The sequence below is a fragment of the Mesoplodon bidens genome (genome assembly GCF_964165515.1).
Source record: "Mesoplodon bidens genome assembly, contig: HAP1_SCAFFOLD_103, whole genome shotgun sequence".
Classification (NCBI taxonomy): Eukaryota; Metazoa; Chordata; class Mammalia; order Artiodactyla; family Ziphiidae; genus Mesoplodon; species Mesoplodon bidens.
In genome coordinates this window covers 87,517-106,657 of record NW_027672700.1, presented here as the reverse complement: position 1 = coordinate 106,657, position 19,141 = coordinate 87,517, and the positions used below count along the sequence as shown (strand labels likewise).

General features: G+C 44.9%; 1 protein-coding gene across 1 annotated transcript in view; it reads right to left on the bottom strand.

The window, feature by feature from the left end:
- LOC308609814 (forkhead-associated domain-containing protein 1-like) overlaps positions 1 to 19,141 on the bottom strand; it is a gene marked incomplete at its 3' end in the record, with an annotated part of 77,593 nt that overhangs the window by 22,979 nt on the left and 35,473 nt on the right. Inside the window, exons 3-5 of the mRNA XM_081259114.1 lie at positions 18,099 to 18,369; positions 8,815 to 8,924; positions 5,492 to 5,728 (exon numbers count right to left, since the gene is read on the bottom strand). Of these exons, the coding sequence (XP_081115240.1) occupies positions 5,492 to 5,728; positions 8,815 to 8,924; positions 18,099 to 18,369 (618 nt within the window). The remainder of the gene's footprint in view (positions 1 to 5,491; positions 5,729 to 8,814; positions 8,925 to 18,098; positions 18,370 to 19,141) is intronic.

Genomic DNA, 19,141 nt, shown 5'->3' with positions numbered 1-19,141 from the left:
AGAGTCATTTTCACAATATTGATTCTTCCAATCCAAGAACATGGTATATCTCTTCATCTGTTGCTATCATCTTTAATTTCTTTCATCAGTGTCTTACAGTTTTCTACATACAGGTCTTTGTCTCCCTAGGTAGGTTTATTCCTAGGTATTTTATTATTTTGTTGCAGTGGTACATGGGAGTGTTTCCTTAATTTCTCTTTCAGATTTTTCATCATTAGTGTATAGGAATGCAAGAGATTTCTGTGCATTCATTTTGTGTCCTGCAACTTTACCAAGTTCATTGATTAGCTCTAGTAGTTTTCTCGTGGCATCTTTAGGATTCTCTCTGTAGAGTATCCTGTCATCTGCAAACAGTGACAGTTTTACTTCTTCTTTTTCAATTTGGATTCCTTTTATTGCTTTTTCTTCACTGATTGCTGTGGCTAGGACTTCCAAAACTATGTTGAAGAATAGTAGTGAGAGTGGACATCCTTGTCTTGTTCCTGATCTTAGAGGAAATGCTTTCAGTTTTTCACCATTGAGAATGATGTTTTCTGTGGCTTTGTCATATATGGCCTTTACTATGGTGAAGTAGGTTCCCTCTATGCCCACTTTCTGGAGAGTTTTTATCATAAATCAGAGTTGAATTTTGTCAAAAGCTTTTTCTGCATCCATTGAGATGATCATATGGTTTTTCTTTTTCAATTTGTTAATATGATGTATCACATTGATTGATTTGCATATACTGAAGAATCCTTGCCTCTCTGGGGTAAATCCCACTTGATCATGGTGTATGATCCTTTTCATGTGTTGCTGGATTCTGTTTGCTAGTATTTTGTCGAGGATTTTTGCATCTATATTCATCAGTGATATTGGTCTGTAATTTTCTGTTTTTGTAGTGTCTTTGTCTGGTTTTGGTATCAGGGTGATGGTGGCCTCAGAGAATGAGTTTGGGAGTGTTCCTTCCTCTGCAATTTTTTGGAAGAGTTTGAGAAGGATGGGTGTTAGCTCGTCTCTAAATGTTTGATAGAATTCACCTGTGAAGCCTTCTGGTCCTGGACTTCTGTTTGTTGGAAGATTTTTAATCATAGTTTCAACTTCATTAGTTGTGATTGGTCTGTTCATATTTTCTATTTCTTTCTGCTTCAGTCTTGAAAGGTTATAACTTTCTAAGAATTTGTTCATGTCTTCCAGGTTGTCCATTTTATTGGCATAGTGTTGTTTGTAGTTGTCTCTTAGGATGCTTTGTATTTCTGCGGTGTCTGTTGTAACTTCTTTTTCCTTTCTAATTTTATTGATTTGAGTCCTCTCCCTCTTTTTCTTGATGAGTCTGGCTAATGGTTTATCAATTTTGTTTAACTTCTCAAAGAACCAGCTTTTAGTTTTATTGATCTTTGCTATTGTTTTCTTTGTTTCTATTTCATTTATTTCTACTCTGGTCTTTATGATTTCTTTCCTTCTGCTAACTTTGGGGTTTCTTTGTTCTTCTTTCTCTAGTTCCTTTAGGTGTAACGTTAGATTGTTTATTTGAGATTTTTCTTGTTTCTTGAGGTGGGCTTGTATAGCTATAAACTTCCCTCTTAGAACTATGGGATGCTTTTGCTGCATCCCATAGGTTTTGGATCGTCGTGTTTTCATTGTCATTTGTCTCTAGGTATTTTTTGATTTCCTCTTTGATTTCTTCAGTGATCTCTTGGTTATTTAGTAACGTACTGTTTAGCCTCCATGTGTTTGTGTTTTTTACAGGTTTTTCCCTGTAATTCATTTCTAATCTCATAGCATTGTGGTCAGAAAAGATGCTTGATATGATTTTAATTTTCTTAAATTTCCTGAGGCTTGATTTGTGACCCAAGATGTGATCTATCCTGGAAAATGTTCCGTGCGCACTTGAGAAGAAAGTGCAATCTGCTGTTTTTGGATGGAATGTCCTAAAAATATCAATTAAATCTATCTGGTCTATTGTGTCATTTAAAGCTTGTGTTTCCTTATTAATTTTCTCTTTGGATGATCTCTCCATTGGTGTAAGTGAGGTGTTCAAGTCCCCCACTATTATTGTGTTACTGTTGATTTCCTCTTTTAGAGCTGTTAGCGATTGCCTTATGTATTGAGGTGCTCCTATGCTGGGTGCATATATATTTATAATTGTTATATCTTCTTCTTGGATTGATCCCTTGATCATTACGTAGTGTCCTTCCTTGTCTCTTGTAACATTCTTTATTTTAAAGTGTATTTTACCTGATATGAGTATTGCTACTCCAGCTTTCCTTTGATTTCCATTTGCATGGAATATCTTTTTCCATCCCCTCACTTTCAGTCTGTATGTGTCCCTAGGTCTGAAGTGGGTCTCCTGTAGACAGCATATAGATGGGTCTTGTTTTTGTATCCATTCAGCAACCCTGTGTCTTTTGGTTGGAGCACTTAATCCATTCGCGTTTAAGGTAATTATCGATATGTGTGTTCCTATGACCATTTTCTTAATTGTTTTGGGTTTGTTTTTGTAGGTCCTTTTCTTCTCTTGTGTTTCCCACTTAGAGAAGTTCCTTTAACATTTGTTGTAGAGCTGCTTTGGTGGTGCTGAATTCTCTTTGCTTTTGCTTGTCTGTCAAGCTTTTGATTTCTCCATTGAATCTCAATGAGAACCTTGCTGGGTAGAGTAATCTTGGTTGTAGGTTCTTCCCTTTCATCACTTTAAGTATATCATGCCACTCCCTTCTGGCTTGTAGAGTTTCTGCTGAGAAATCAGCTGTTAACATTCTGGGAGTTCCCTTGTATGTTATTTGTCATTTTTCCCTTGCTGCTGTCAATAATTTTTCTTTAATTCTTGCCAAGTTGATTACTATGTGTCTCGGTGTGTTTCTCCTTGGGTTTCTCCTGTATGGGACTCTCTCTGCTTCCTGGACTTGGGTGGCTATTTCCTTCCTGATATTAGGGAAGTTTTTGACTATAATCTCTTCAATATCTTCTCGGGTCCTTTCTCTCTCTCTTCTCCTTCTGGGACCCGTATAATGTGAACGTTGTTGTGTTTAATGTTGTCCCAGAGTTCTCTTAAGCTGTCTTCATTTCTTTTCATTCTTTTTTCTTTATTCTGTTCCGCAGCAGTGAATTCCACCATTCTGTCTTCCAGGTCACTTATCCGTTCTTTTGCCTCAGTTATTCTATTGATTCCTTCTAGTGTGTTGTTTTTTTGTTGTTGTTGTTATTGTATTGTCCATCTCTGTTTGTTTGTTCTTGAATTCTTCTAGATCTCTGTTAAACGTTTCTTGCATCTTCTCGATCTTTGCCTCCATTCTTTTTCTGAGGTCCAGGATCATCTTCACTATCATTATTCTGAATTCTTTTTCTGGAAGGTTGCCTATCTCCATTACATTTAGTTGTTTTTCTGGGGTTTTATCTTGTTCCTTCATCTGCTACATAGCCCTCTGCCTTTTCATCTTGTCTGTCTTTCTGTGAATACGGTTTTTGTTCCACAGGCTGCACGCTTGTAGTTCTTCTTACTGCTGCTCTCTGCCCTCTGGTGGATGAGGCTATCTAAGAGGCTTGTGGAAGTTTCCTGATGGGAGGGACTGGTGGTGGGTAGAGCTGGCTGTGGCATTGGTAGGCAGAGCTCAGTAAAACTTTAATCTGCTTGTCTGCTGATGGGTGGGTCTGGGTTCCCTCCCTGTTAGTTGTTTGGCCTGAAGTGACCCAACACTGGAGCCTACCCAGGCTCTTTGGTGGAGCTAATGGCAGACTCTGGGAGGGCTCATGCCAAGGAATACTTCCCAGAACTTCTGCTGCCAGTGTCCTTGTCCCTTGGTGAGCCACAGCTGTCCCCTGCCTCTGCAGGAGACCCACCAACACTAGCAGGTAGATCTGGTTCAGTCTCCTATGGGGGTCACTGCTCCTTCCCCTGGGTCCCAATGCACACACTACTTTGTGTGTGCCCTCCAAGAGTGGAATCTCTCTTTCCCCCAGTCCTGCCAAAGTCCTGCAATCAAATCCCACTAGCCTTCAAAGTCTGAGTCTCTAGGAATTCCTCCTCCCATTGCTGGACCCCCAGGTTGGGAAGCCCGACGAGGGGCTCAGAACCTTCACTCCAGTGGGTGGACTTCTGTGGTATAAGCGTTCTCCAGTTTGTGAGTCACCCACTCAGCAGTGATGGGATTTGATTTTATTGGGATTGTGCCCCTCCTACTGTCTCAGTGCGCCTTCTCCTTTGTCTTTGCATGTGGGGTATCTTTTTTGGTGAGTTCCAGTGTCTTCCTGTCGAAGATTGTTCAGCAGTTAGTTGTGATTCCAGTGTTCTCGAAAGAGGGAGTGAGAGCATGTCCTTCTACTCCGTCATGTTGAACCAAACCTGACTACGGTTTTAAGCAGAATTATGCACTGAGGCCAAAATTCATCAATGACCAATTGCTTTTTTATCAACTTTGTTGCAATATAATTTATGTACAAGATCAGTGGCCAATTTTAAAGTAGTTCTTTAAAACTTAAAAAAAAAATTTTTTTTCTTTTGGATTTAGTTTCAGGAGGAAGGAAGTTGACTGGTAAATCCAGACATTCTGGGTGGAGATTTTTTGGTGACATTCCCTATAAATGAACCAGCAGCTGCCTTCAGGGTGTGATAAAGGCCTCAGTGTTTGGAACACTGTGGGGTTCCTCCTCCCCACCTCCAGCTCTTTCTGGCTGGGTCCGGGTGGGTGTGAGAAGTGGTCACTGAAGCGACAGGAGTTGGGTGGAAATGCAAAGCGGGTGTGAAAGCATGAGGTGTACAAGGTGGCAGAGCTGAGCCCAAGTCACATCACTGCCTCTCACTTGCTGTGCAAGCTGTAACAAGCTCCTGGGCATCTCTGAGCGTGCCTCAGTCTCCTCATCTGTAGAATGGCAAGTGTCAGAAGACTGAGGTTTAACTAGCTAATGAGGGGACTTCCCTCATGGTGCAGTGGTTAAGAATCCCCCTGCCAATGCAGGGGACAGGAGTTCGAGCCCTGGTCCAGGAAGATCCCACATGCTGTGGAGAAACTATGCCCGTGGGCCACAACTACTGAGCCTGCACTCTAGAGTCCGCGAGCCACAGCTACTGAAGCCCTCATGCTGCAACTACTGAAGCCCACGTGCCTAGAGCCCATGGTCTGCAGCAAGAGAAGCCAATGCAATGAGAAGCCCATGCACCACAGTGAAGAGTAGACCCTGCTCACTGCAACTAGAGAAAGCCCGTGCACAGCAACGAAGACCCAATGCAGCCATAAATAAATAAATAAAATAAATAAAATAAATAAATAAATAAATAAATAAATAAGCTAATGCACCAAAAGCACCTGCACCGGGGCCTGAACATGGTAGGCACTTAATGAAATCTAATATTGTTCTTACAAGGCTAGAAACTTGCCAACCCTGCACTCCCTGTACTCCTCACCATGCTGTGCTCACTGCCCATTTCTAACTACCCGGTTGGCTCCCCCCAGGCTCTACCTGAGAGCTGTCACCCTGTGTTGTGACCGCAAGGCCCCGACCCACTTGTCTCTGAGCCTACCTGGTTTTTCAAGCTCTGGATCTCTCTCTGTTGGGCATCGTCCTCTTCATGCAGAACCTGAAACTTGGGTGGGCTCACCCTCTCCTTCTGCCTGGAGGCGGCTGTTTCCAACAGCTTCTGCCTCAGGTTGGCCACTTGGTTCTGCAGGCTTGCTATCACGGTGTCTTTGTATTTAGATTCAAGTTCAAAATCGGAGAGACGGCTGACTTCTTTTCCCAGCAGCAGAATTATTTCATCCTGGGTGGAGGCCAGATGGGAAATTTACTAGGTGTGGGTCTGGGTGTAAGGCTGAGCCCATTTAAAGAAAGACAGGAAAAATATGGTATCATTCTTTGGGAAGGTGAGGGCAGGCAGGGAGGGAAAAAGCAGACTTTCAAGGCTATCTCTGTCACTTGGAAAATCTCATAGAGACAAGAATTGGGTTAAAATGAGGTAATTGTATATAGACCCCTGTAATGGATGTCTATACCTCACAGGTACGGAAACTTTCCTTTCCCCGAGAATTAGACTTTCATATTAAGAACAACCATCCCACTTGGGAACTTTTGTTGCTAGAAAGTTTACTTAGAGTGTTTTCATTTATAATATTCAGCCTAGCACACTGGGGACCTAAAAAGGTAGTTAGGAAAACAACATTCTGTTTGACCACATTCTGCCTATAATGAGGGTTATTTGTTTTAACTTAAAACATTCTGAACTATTTGTTTTCCCTTTCCTCTCTTCTAATATTTCCTGCCTCTTTTGGCTATTCATGTATGAATTTTTTCCAGGTAACTCAATCTGGAAAGTAAATGAGACAGGAATACTGATTTATTTGCATGGGCTCATGTAAACTTTTGGCTGGAAAAACAAAATTGCTGGTAGACTGTACCCACAGGTATAATTAACCCTGTCCTCCATCTCTCCAGTGATAAAGCTCTGCAGCCAAAGAATTGGTTAGGTTTTCCAAAAAAGGAAAAAAAAATTCCCCCAAACTTCTCACCAGACGTTATCAATAAAATGTCAGAAAAACTGAAGAAGAAGAAGAAGAAGAAGAAATTCCCCAGAGGCCTTTTCCAAAGCAGTCGCAGGAGGAGGTAAACGGGCAATTTCTGGGCCAGCTCATTCCCAGGAGAGCCGTGCAGTCAGCCTCACGACCTGCTAGCTCCGTGACCTGGGGAAGGACAGGGTCTCGCTCATGAGAAAGCCTGTCTGACACAGCCAGCTGCTGCCAGGGGCCTTCCTTTGGGTCCTTGTGAAAGTTGGTGGCAAAACTTCAAGAGAGAGCATCAGACATATTCCCTACTCCTGGGCAGTTTCCCCTGTTTCACCCTGTTATGATCAGCCAGGTGCTTATTCATTTTTCATGCAACAAACATTCATCGGGCAGCAACTAAGTGCCAGGCCCCGTGCCAGTGCTGGAATATAAGAAGTTTGCAGAGGGCAGTGGACAGCTGTGGGTTCTGCTTTCCTGCTGAGGGTCCCCTTGCCCTTCTTGGAGGGAGTGTTCCTCCTTCCATTTGGTCTGGGTAGGACTGTCAGTCATGTGCCCTGCTCCTTCCTGTCCCACCTCCCCATGTGCATGTGGCCCAAGCTGGTCAATCAGAGATTTCACACATCGATTACAGAGGGAGAGGATCTTGCCTTCTTTTGGATCATGTAGGCATGTTTGCCTGAGTTTGTCTTTTCTAACACACAAAGCCAGCCTTATGAAGAAAGCCAGACACTGAGGGAAACAGAGGGGAGAAGTTGGTAGTGGGGAGGTGTTCTGATGACATTATTCAAGCTCCTGGATCTAGCCATACCTGAAGCTAGTGGCCCTTTAAATTTTCCAATAAGATGAGCTAATCAATGCTCCCCCTCAAGCTAATTTGTTTATTGTCACTTGAAGGAGTCCTGGCAAGTCAGGGTATAAACGACTTATCAAGAGAAAGAATTATTTCTATTATAAATAGAAAAAATGATAAATGGCTTATAAAAATTTTCTATAAATAGAAAAAATTATAGTGGTTGCACTATATTTCCAAGTTAAAATTGAGGCAGGTTGAAAAATGGCTACAAATACTTTGCAGTTTTGCCATCCAGTCTATTTCCCCACCCTCTAGTCTGGGCTGGCCCCGTGACTAGCTTTAACCAACGGAATGGAGTGGAAGTGATGCTGCATGATCTCCAGGCAAGTTCTTACAGGCTGTGCAGCTTCTGCTCTGGCCCCCTGGGAACCCCGAGACCACCGTGCTGTGATGAAAAGGCACATGCACAAAGGGGCGCACCAGTCCAGGCGTCCTGGCTGAGGCCCTAGATGTGGGAAGGAGGCCAATGGAGACCGACCACCAGCCTGGCCAAGCCAGCAGCTTACTGAGGCCGCATGAGTGAGGCCAGGGGACACGAGCAAAGGAACCTTCCAGGTCAACCCATAGATTCTGGGGAATAATGAATTGCTGTTGGAAGCCGCTAAGTTTTGGGATGGCTTGTTACACAGCGATAAATACAGAATCTGAGTGTGGCTTCTCGCCTTTCTGCAACATTTTTCAGAGTCTGGTCCCAGGATGCCTGGGTTGGAACCCCCTGCCTCCTGAAGGTTTGGATTTCCGTGTCTGACAAGAACCCCAGGTAGGTCTGCTCCTCACAAACTCTGAGAATTGCTGCAGGAGCAGGCCCTGGCCCTGAAGGAAAGCGAGATATTATAGACTCCTTCTTTTAGAGTAACTTTCGAGTTGTGTCTAAGTGGGGAGAAATTGACCTGGGCCCTTCCCAGGATGGCTTGAATCCACCTGTTCTGATCGCATCCCTGCTTTAAACCTCTCTGGTTCTTTAATGAGTCTCTCGGCCCACGCCTCCCTGACTTCAGGGCTCACGTCCTCCTGCAAGGAACGTGTTTTTGCATCACTGTTCCATCACTGAAGGTTGACCAAGTGATTACTGTGTGGGAGTTAGAAGTACCCGCTGAGAAGCTAACCAGACCTCGCTTTGAATCCTAACACTGCTCCTTGCACTGGGCAGCCTTGAACACATTACTGAACCTCTCTGAGATTCAGTTTCCTCATCTGCAAAGTGAGGGTGATGCAATCTTTTTTGAAGATGGTGAAGATTAACGAGCTAATAAATGTCAAGTGTACAGGACATGGCCCAGCACAGAGTAGGTGCTCAGTACCTTGTAGTTGTAGATGTTATTTGGGATAAAGTGAGCAGTGGCCAAACCTGGCTGAATGTCTTGGGAGGAAGAGGTGGTTTCTTGGAAGTAGGAAAAAGGGACAGTCCTTGAGACACAGAGAACAAGAGGCAGTGGCAATCTCTCCATGGTCCCTCTTGCTGCTGTAGCTCTGTGCTTCCCCAAGACCCCTCACCTTATCGTGCTGGGACAGGTCCTGGTCCACAAAAATTTCTCTGTAGGGCCCTGTCCCAGGACTTTCCTCGGCCACTGATTGTTCCGACAGTTCCGCAGCGTTGGTCCACACTAACACACAAGGTCAACAGAGAAGGCAGAGGAGACAGTGAGTTTCCCCAAAGTCTTAAAAAATATTTTCAGATTAACCTTCACATTCATGAGACTTATGCACTGAAAGCATTACAGGAGGACTGGAAAGGGTAAGAGCTGCCTCATTTCTCTTCCCCAGCGTTAACTGCACTGATGCACTGTGGTGTGTCTCTTTCCAGACTTTTTTCTATGCTGCATAAGAGCTGAGGACCTTGGGCAAGTCATTTGCTCTCTCTAAGCCTTCGTTTCCACATACATAATTCAGGATCCCTGATAGTCTCTGTTATAAAGGGCTATCTGGAGATTAAATAGAATAATGATATAGAGCAGGGGTTGGCAAACTATGGCCCTGTGGCCAAATCTGGCCTTCTGCCTATTTTTGTAAATAAAGTTTTATTGCAACATAGCCACAGTGATCATCTACATATTATTTATGGCTGCTTTCCAGGTACAAAGGCAGAGCTGAGTAGTTGCAGCAGGGACCATGTGACCCACAAGTACTAAAGTATTTACTATCTGGCTCTTTACAGGAAAAGTTTGCTGACCCCTCAAGTAGAGCATTTAGCACTAAACATTAGCTATGTTTGTTTTATTGCAGCCATATCTTTTCAAAAAACAAAAATGCATTTACATGTCAGAGATGCTTATCCAGCTTACTTTTCAGCTAACAATATCAAAAACATCTTCCCATGTCAGTATTTGAGGCTGTACTGGGTTCTTTTCAAGGGTAGCATTGGGGTCCATTGTACAAGTGTGCCAAACGTGTTTAACTAGGATCCACTTGACAGCCATTTAAGCTTTCCTATATTTTTTCTTATTTACCCCAGTATTACAAGGCCTTTTTATATGACTTTCAGGGATTATGGCATTGTGTTTGGGGGCCCCACTCTGTATCACATCAGACATCTCGCAATTCACTCACATCAACACTGAATACATTTCTTTTTATTGGTGTAGAAACGTTTGTAAAGATTTCTATAATTCTACGTGTGAGATCACTTGGGCCCAAGCAGCGTATTTTAAATTTCCAAGTGACTATGGTTTCTGGACAGTCACTGCACATTCTTATCTTCCTGTGAAGTGAGAAGCTGAACAAATTGTTCTCAGTGGTGATGGAACTTTCATGAGTCTTAACATCAATGATGGATGAAGCAGGCACTGTCATGTTTGTGGACATTCATCATCTATTCATTTTGCTTCTGCCTTTTTTATTTATGCATTTTAGAGTCAAAGATTCCTGCCCCCCAGCCAGGTCTCAAACCTCTTTGTGGACCCCAGAACCTCTAGTGGACATAGCTGATGGCCTGTGGTGCCCAGAGAATGCACAGCCTTGCGTGTTGAATGAGCAGCCCTGGCCACAGTGTTCCCTGGGGCGCGAGGAACAGAAGGGCCTGGAACTTCAGCAGCTGCCCATTTTCTCTCCCTCCACCTCCCCAACTAGGTCCATGATTAGAAAACTTTTATTTGAAGCTCACTGCCCCCATCTGACTCTCTTGGATCCTGAGCAGCAAAGTCCTAACTGACTACAGCAGCAGTGCCTGATAGAGAAATGATGGGAGCTACAGAATGCAATTTTCAATTTTCTAGTAGTCACGTGAAAAAGGTAAAAAGAAGAGAGGAATTTTTTAATGATCAATTTTATTTAACCCAATACATTAAAAAGCATCATTTCAACATGTAATCGACAAAAAATATGGAGATATTTTATATTCTTTTTCTTCGAGGCATGAAGCCTTTGAAATCTGGGGTTTATTTTACACTGATTGCGCATCTCAATTTGGAAACTGAGTTTTCAGGAGGAAGATTTCATCTGTTTTCATATTCCTCAAGAAATCGGCTCCCACTGGAGGAAGGTACTGCCTGGCCTGTGTCCCCAGGGAGGGCCTCGGGGTCTGACCCTAACTGGGCCCCTGTCCAGTCTCAGCTTAGAGTTCTGGCGTCTGATGCCATCTCTAGGGGTGACTCCGGCTGCCTCTGCGACCCTGTCGTGGCTGTCTTGAGGGACGCTTCCCTGCAAGATGATGGCCGGAGGGGGGACTTCATCAAACTTACAGAACAGGCTGATCGATGGGGGTTCCTTTACTGGGGAAGGTGTGTTTACTCAAAGTCTTTGTGGGGCTAGAATTTGCTCTGAGACTTGCTTTCCTTACACCCAGGCAGGGAGGTGCGGGAGCAGTTACCCCTCACCTGCCCCAAACCTCTTTACCGGCTACTGTTATTTATCAAAAAGAACCTAAGGGCCATGTATGACCAAACCGGCTTAACTCTAGATGCTGGATCCTTCGGAGGTCCCAGTGGGGAGAAGCCCCAGGGAGAGTCGGGAGGGCTGGGGCGGTGGGACGGCGGATATGGGGACGCAGGCACTTTAAGAATTTTCGGGCATGAGCTGTTGGCCAAAAGGCAGGGGAGTTACTTTAATATTTTAACAACCCCCAGCTGTCCTGGTGCGCTCCAATAATCACCAGTCTGCAGCAGGGGCAGTATGTGTGCACCTTAACTGTGTCTTTCAGACATTGTAAGTTGTAAATAAAAGTTAAATAACAATCATGGTTAGGTAATAACTAAATTTTTAAATTTTAATATTTAAAATTTAAATATTAAAATTTTTAAATATATAAATTATTAAGATTGTAAAATTTAAAATTTAAATATTAAAATATTAAATATTTTAATATTTACTGAATGTTCGCTATGCACCAGGCGCTGTGCTCAGCACTTACAGGCAGGATACGATTTCGTCTTCATAACAACCCAGTGAGATAGGCATTATTATTCCCATCTCCATTTTATACGTGAGAGATATGAGGCACAGAGACGTCAAGTCACCTGCTCAAGGACACACAGCTGGTAAGTGGTAGAGTCAAGGGATGAACCTAAGTTTGTTGGATTCAGAGCCTATGCTTTTAACCACTATGTAGTCAATGTATTGAAGTGGGAAGATGTTTATGACATATTATTGAATTTTAAAAATCAGGTAGGGAATTCCTTGGCAGTCCAGTGATTAGGATTCTGTGCTTCCACTGCAGGGGGCACAGGTTCCATCCCTGGCTGGGGAACAAAGATCCTGCAAGCTGAGCGGCACGGCCAAAAAAAGAAAAAAAAGGTTACCTATGTTAGGTTCATATGATCCCATTATTGGGAAAAAAAATTATATATATATATGAATCAAGATGCTATTTTAATAAGTCACTCCACATATTTTCTTTTCTCAGTAATTCTTCCCCACCTCCCATGAGCTCTTGCCATTAAGATTTGGCCTTGGAGCTGACGTTTTATTGCCTTGTGGTAAAGGAAGGATGAGTATTAACTAGAACAGGGTGATTTTTCCCCCAGGCAAAATGATGTTTTGATTTTTGACAATGTCTGGAGACATTTTTGAGTACCACAGTTAGGGCGGTTGGTGGTGGTGGTGTTGCTACTGGTATCTCTGGTGGGTAGGAGTCAAGGATGCTGCTAAACATTCGACAGTGGACAGGACAGATCCTTCAACAAGGAGTTATGCGACCCACCTGTCACTGTGCCAAGATTGAGAAACCCTGACCTGATCTGCAGTAAATAAATCCTTGGCTTTGGGTTTTCAAATAGAATTTTTCAAGTCTAAAGCAAGGTGACAGTCTAACAGTAAACCAATTTAATTGGAAGAGCCCAGCTTTGCTAAGAGAGGAAAGAGCTTTCTCGGAACCCTTAAAAAGAGGTGTTTTCTGTCAAGAGGCAGCATGGAGGACTGGAGCACAGAGTTTTCTCTAAAGCGTGGAGTAGAGAGGCCCAGACACAAAGGAACTCCCCATGACACGGGAAGATGAAAGTCCTTTTCTGAGGATGGCAAGAGTGTCAGGGGAACGAGGGCAAACGTTTGGAAACATGAGACCTGGCTGAGAGGCTGAGGAGATAGAGCCCAGGTAGATGTGAGGGACTCTAAGCCATACGACTCATCCTTCATTTCTCCAGGGCGAATCCAAGTCCTTCAGAGAAGCCCCAAGTTCAGCATGGCACTGGAGAAACCGGTGATTACAGTGGAAAAATTTAAATGGCAGAGTGAAAAAAAGAAAAGAAACAGCCCATGTGCCATGTGTCCAAAGGACACATTAAAAAAAAAACCCAAAAACCCTGTATATATGTTCATAAGACAGAACATGATGCATACAACAAAATGAATGAATCTCAGAAATACTATGCTGAGTGAAAAAAGCCTTCCACAAAGGAACATGTACTACATGGTTCTGTGTACTTGAGATTCTAGAACAGGAATATCTAATCCATGGCGGGAAAAGAATTCAGAAGAGTGGGTGCCTCTGGGGCCTGGGGCTGGGAATTGACTGGGGAGGGACATGAGGGAACTTTCTGGGGTGATGGTAATGTTCTATATCTTGATAGGAATTTGGGTTACATAGTTGTGCACGACTGGCACAACTCAGTGAGCACATTCAAGGTCTAACACCTTTCAGGGTGTGGTAGCCAGTCTCCAAGATGGCCCCACTGATTCTTGTCTCCTGGTATTCAGACCCTTGCATCATCCTCTCCAATACTGGATGGACTTTATATTAATTAGCTGGGGCTGCCATAACAAAACACCACAGGAGGTCTTAACAAAAGAAATTCATTTTCTCACAGTTCTGGAGGCTGGAAGTCCAAGATCAAGGTGTGGGCAGGGTTAGGCCTCTCTCCTTGGCTTGCAGACGGCCACCTTCCTGCTGTGTCCTCACATGCCCTTTTCTCTGTGCACGTGCATCCCTGGCGTCTCTCTCTCTCTTCTTACAAGGACACCAGCCCTTGGATTAGGGCCCACCCAATCATCTCATTTTAACTTACTCATCTATTTCAATACACTATCTCCAAATAGGGTCACATTCTGCGATATTGGGATTGAGGCCTCAGCATATGCATTTTGGGGGAATGCAATTCAGTCCGTAACAAAGCTTCTCTATGTAACCAAGGATATTGCAGAAATGACACAGTTTGATTCCTGAGGTTAGATCCTAAAAGACATTGCAGCTTCTGCCTCACTCGCTAGGACCACCTGTCTGGAGGAGCTGGCAGCTTGAGGATGCTCAAGCAACGTATGGAGAGGTGCACTTAGTGAAGAACTGAGGCCTCTTACCAAAAGCCATGGGAGTAAACCATCCTAGAGGTGGGTCCTCCAGCCCCAGACAAGCCCCCAGAGGACCACAGCCCAGCCACCACCATGACTGCCACCTCATGGACAAGCCTGAGCAAGAATCCCCCAGCGAAGCCATTCCCAACTTCCTGACTCAGAGAAACTAGGAGATAATAAATGTTTACTGTTGTTTTAGGCCATTACATCCTGCAGTAATTTGTTATGCAACAATAAGTAGCAAATACAGGTTTGGGCACCAGGAGTGGTGCAAAATTTAACAAAAACCCTACAATGTGGAGTGGTTTGGGATGGAACAGTAGCCAGAAGCTGGAGGACTTTGGCCAAGAGTCTTTGAGAAAGCGTGAATAGTCTTAGTAGAAGCCCGATGGCGTTTGAGGAGGCAGTGAGGGAAGGGTTTCAGGAAAGTGAGGAAAATGTTACTGGGGTTAAGGGATCCTTGTTAGGTGGTGGCAGAAGGTTTCCTAACACGTTGCCTGTGGTCATGAGGAAGGTAGAAAATGTTTGTGATGAGGCTGAGTGGTCAAGCTAAAGAGAGTCCCAGACAGAGTCTTGGAAGGTGCTGCCTGGTTACTTCTTGCTACTTATAGTGAAATGTGAGGGGGAGAGACAGTTAAAGGAAGGGCTGTTAAATCAGGGCAATGTTCTGGGCTTGAAAATTCCCTGCCTCTCCAGGTGGCAAATGAAATGTAAGAAACAGGTTCTGGGCAAAGATCAAATCAAGGGCACTCTCAAGAAAACACAGTCCAGAGAAGAAGCTGAGGGTGTGGTTGTAAAATCCTTTGTTAAGAATACAGATCCAGGGCAGTGTCCAAGAGAACCCTTCGGTCAAAGAACTGGGCTTCTAAGAAGCTTCTGTCCTTTGTCAGTCTTTGCAGAAGCCCATGGTGGAAGGGCTTGTGACAAAAAAGTCTGTGGGCGTGGTTTTTGCCTGATAGGATGAACCCCAATAAGAAGCACTGCCAACTCAGACTGACAGAGACCCACAAAAGTCAAAGAAGCGTCTGGACCCCCAAGCTTCTACAGGCAGGAAGCAGGCTATAAAACTATGCAGCCACATCCATGGGACACCTTTCATAGGAAAGGGAGGACGACTCAGAAGGCGGAACTCACGGACCAGGGGCAGAGCCAAGAGCCCTGGAAAGTCATTTCTGGGTAAGAGTTGGACTGAAGCCCAGGCAAGGAACTGCCGATATTTTCCCAGCTGGACTTCAGAACTGCTTTGGGCCAGGGACTCCTGTGTGTTTCCTGTTTTTCTTCTTTTGGAACAAGAGGAGTGTATGTAGCAGTGATGCTATGTCTGTCCCACCAATATGTGCTGGGTGTGTGAGGGACAGACCCTTTGTTCAGAGGTCTTCAGATTTCTGGAAGTAGTACTTGAACTTGATGAGCTGAACGTAACGTACTACACCCATGAGCCCCATCTGTACCTGGACTTGATTTAGACGAGATTCTGGAATTTGAGCCGATGCTGTTACTGGGGTGAGATTTTGGGGGGCCTCGGGAGAGAGGAGGAGGAGTGTGAATCATTGAGGACCCGAGGGCAGGCTGTGGTAGCCGGCCTCCAAGATGACTGCTGATAATCCCCGCCTCCTGGTCTTCAGGCCTGTGTGTAGTCTTCTCGCACACTGGAGGGTGACGCCCTGGGTAACCCTCAGGATATTGCAACAATGACAGAGCATGACTTCTGAGGCTTAGTCACAAGAGATGTTGCCATTTCCATCTTGTCCTCCAGGATCACTTGCTCAGGAGGAGCAGCTGCCGTGTCATGAGAACGCTCGAGCCACTCTCTGGGGAGGCCCATGTGGTGAGGAACCGGGGCCTCCTGCTGACACCCATGTGAGCAGCCGTGTTCGAAGTGGATCCTCTGGCCCAGGTCAAGCCTTCAGATGACTGCAGCCTTACGAGGGACCCTGAGCCACAGCCGTCCTGCTAAGCTGCTGCCAAATTCCTGACCCCACAGAAACCGTATAGATGATAACACATGTTTGATTTTGCTTTAGGCTACTACGTTTGGGGAGAATTCGTTATGCATTCATGATAACTAATACACATTCTGTGTTCATTTTACATGAAGGAGACAAAAAATGTTGAGTTCTAGTTAATGGTATATGTGCTAAAACATTTAGGGGGAGGACTACAGATGTGTGCTATTTATTTTGAAATGCATCCAAAAAATAAGATGGATTAATGCAGGACAAGAAGGATGGGTAGACAGAAATGTAATAAAGAGTACAGCAAAGTGGTAGCGGTAGAATTAGGAGGAGAGCTGTCTCTGTAAAATTCTTTTTGCTTTGCTGTATGTTTGAAAGTTTTCACATTAAAATGCTGGTGGGGGGCTTCCCTGGTGGCGCAGTGTTTGAGAGTCTGCCTGCCAATGCAGGGGACACAGGTTCGAACCCTGGTCTGGGAAGATCCCACATGCCACGGAGCAGCTGGACCCGTGAGCCACAACTACTGAGCCTGCGCGGCTGGAACTTGTGCTCCGCAACAAGAGAGGCCGCGATGGTTAGAGGCCCGCGCACCGCGATGAAGAGTGGCCCCTGCTCGCCGCAGCTGGAGAAAGCCCTCGCACAGAAGTGAAGACCCAACACAGCCATAAATAAAGAAATAAATAAGATTAAATTAAAAAAAATGCTGGGGGGAAATGGCTGAGTAATTTCTTAACTTGGGTGGTTGGTACATGAGCGTTCCTTAGATGATGATGATGATGATGTAAACTGCAGAGATACCTTTCATTTGCTCCTTAGTCTGTTTATTTCAGAATAATAACTATTATTTGAATGGCTGAGGGAAGTGACTAGGTGAGTGGTCCTGAGTGAGACCAGGGAAGGGTGTGGAGGCATCGAGAGACCTGGGGACTCAGAGGGGTCTGGGGCTGGGACACAGAAAACAGAGAATGGAACCTTCACACCAGTGGCCACAGAAGAAACCTGGGAATCATGCCAGGGACTAAGTCGACCCAGCTACTCTGCCAGTAAGCCTGGCAAGGCCAAGAGGATGGTGACAGACAGGAAGTCTCCTCCCCAAGTGCCATGAGGCCTTCTAGGGGGGAGGCGGGAGAAGGAAACCCTGATGGCTGTGTGTCCCCAAAGTGACCAGGCTGTGAGTGACAGTCACTGAGATAACCAGCCTTAAATTTGACCGAAAAGCGTTATTTTAGATTAGATTGAATACATAACCTCCGGAGAAATAATTTTCTCCATAAGCCTCAGTCTCCTCTTACCTGTAAAATGGTAATAAAATATTTAAAAACCTCCTAAGGCAAGAGGGATTTCAGTTACCAATATGTCTGTACATCTGAGTTGAAGTATATAAATTTAGATTCTGATACAAATTCATATATATTCATATATATGTACAAACACACACACACACACACACACACACACACTCACCACAGAGGTACTGACGTGTGCAGATGGGCAGAGCACAGTCTTGGAGGAGTTTGTACCAAAAAGTCAACAGGGAGAATTCTGGTGATAAGGGTGACAGCTTATCTTTTACTGTTTTCTAACTTTCTGCTTATCCCAATTTTTTCACATTTGATTATGTTCTACTTCAGAACCAGAGAACATAAGCAAAAGCCAGAGGAAGACAAATATCATACCATATTGCTTATATGTGGAATCTAAAAAAAGGTACAAATGAACTTATCTACAAAACAGAGATAGAGTTACAGATGTAGAAAATAAACTTATGGTTACCGGGAATAAGAGGGGGGAGGGATAAATTGGAAGAGAGGGATTGACATACACAATACTATACATAAAAGAGATAACTAAGAAGGACCTACTGGATAGCACATGGAACTCTCCTCAATACTCTGTAATGGTCTATATGGGAAAAGAAGCTCAAAAAGAGTGGATACATGTATATGTTGAACAGATTCAGTGTGCTGCATACCTGAAACTAACACAACACTGTAAATCAACTGCACCTCAATAAAAATTTTTAAAAAAAGGGGAAAGCAGAAACTGAGACCCATCCTCCTAGCAAAAGCCCCTCCCCTAAGCCGCCAAGGAACCGCCCATGAGTACCTTGCCTGATGATGGGAACGCTGTGGGCGGCTCTGTCCACCTTGAAGGAGAACATCTTCTCGCTGGCACTCACGGGCCGCCTGTGGGAGGCTGGTGGGACCATGGGGGGCTCGGGGGACCCCTGCGACCAGCTCCTCTGCACTGGCGCTGTCCAGATGCCCGGGTAGAAGGGGGTCTGTGTTGGTGAGGGTGACTGGTTCAGTTCCTGGGTGGCCCAAGGTGGCTGTGGCCTTGGCCAAGGTGCTGGGCCCCTCACCCATGGGAAGGAGACCTGCAGGGGCAGACAAGAGGGTCAGGGGAGGTTACGAGCAGCTGGGGTGGTCTTCACCTTTCTGTCCCGGCGACATAATTGCTGCCCTAGATTTTGGCGTATAAGTCACTTCTCCCAAGAATCCCTCCCACACTCTCCCCAAATTTGGGATGGCGGTCCCCACCATGGGTCACCTTGCACACTATCGCACCACCATTTATTGGGTGCAGCCTTCGTGCCAGGCACCCAGTCAAGAGATTCACATGCATTACCTCATTTAATACCCCTGATGCTCTGTGATGAGCCTGAGGCTGAGCAAGACCTACTGACTTTCCCAGGACCACAGATTTGGCAGTGAGCGTCTGAGCTGGTACAACGCCACCTCTGAGCTCTGAGAGGCTGACAGCTTTTTGTCTACCTTGCTCAGCACCGTATCCTCAGCTCCTAGAATAAACCCTTGGCACATACACAGTAGGTCCTTAAATATTGGTTGAAAGAATGAATGAACACATCTCCGAGATTCAAGCCCAGCTCTCCAGGACACACACATCCACACTGTGTGTCTCCCTGGCACTCCCATTCCACCTCTTCCCCCGAAGCCGAGAGCTCTGGGGTGGCAGGCACCCCAACTGGCTCGAAACCCAGCTGGCTCATTAGCCTGTGATCCTCAACATCTGCCACATCTGATTCTTGGCAGACGCTCCATAAATATCTATCGAGGGAACCTTTTTTCATCTGACCCGGCGGAAGATGTCTCTATCTACTTTCATTAGAGAGCACATCAAAATCCATC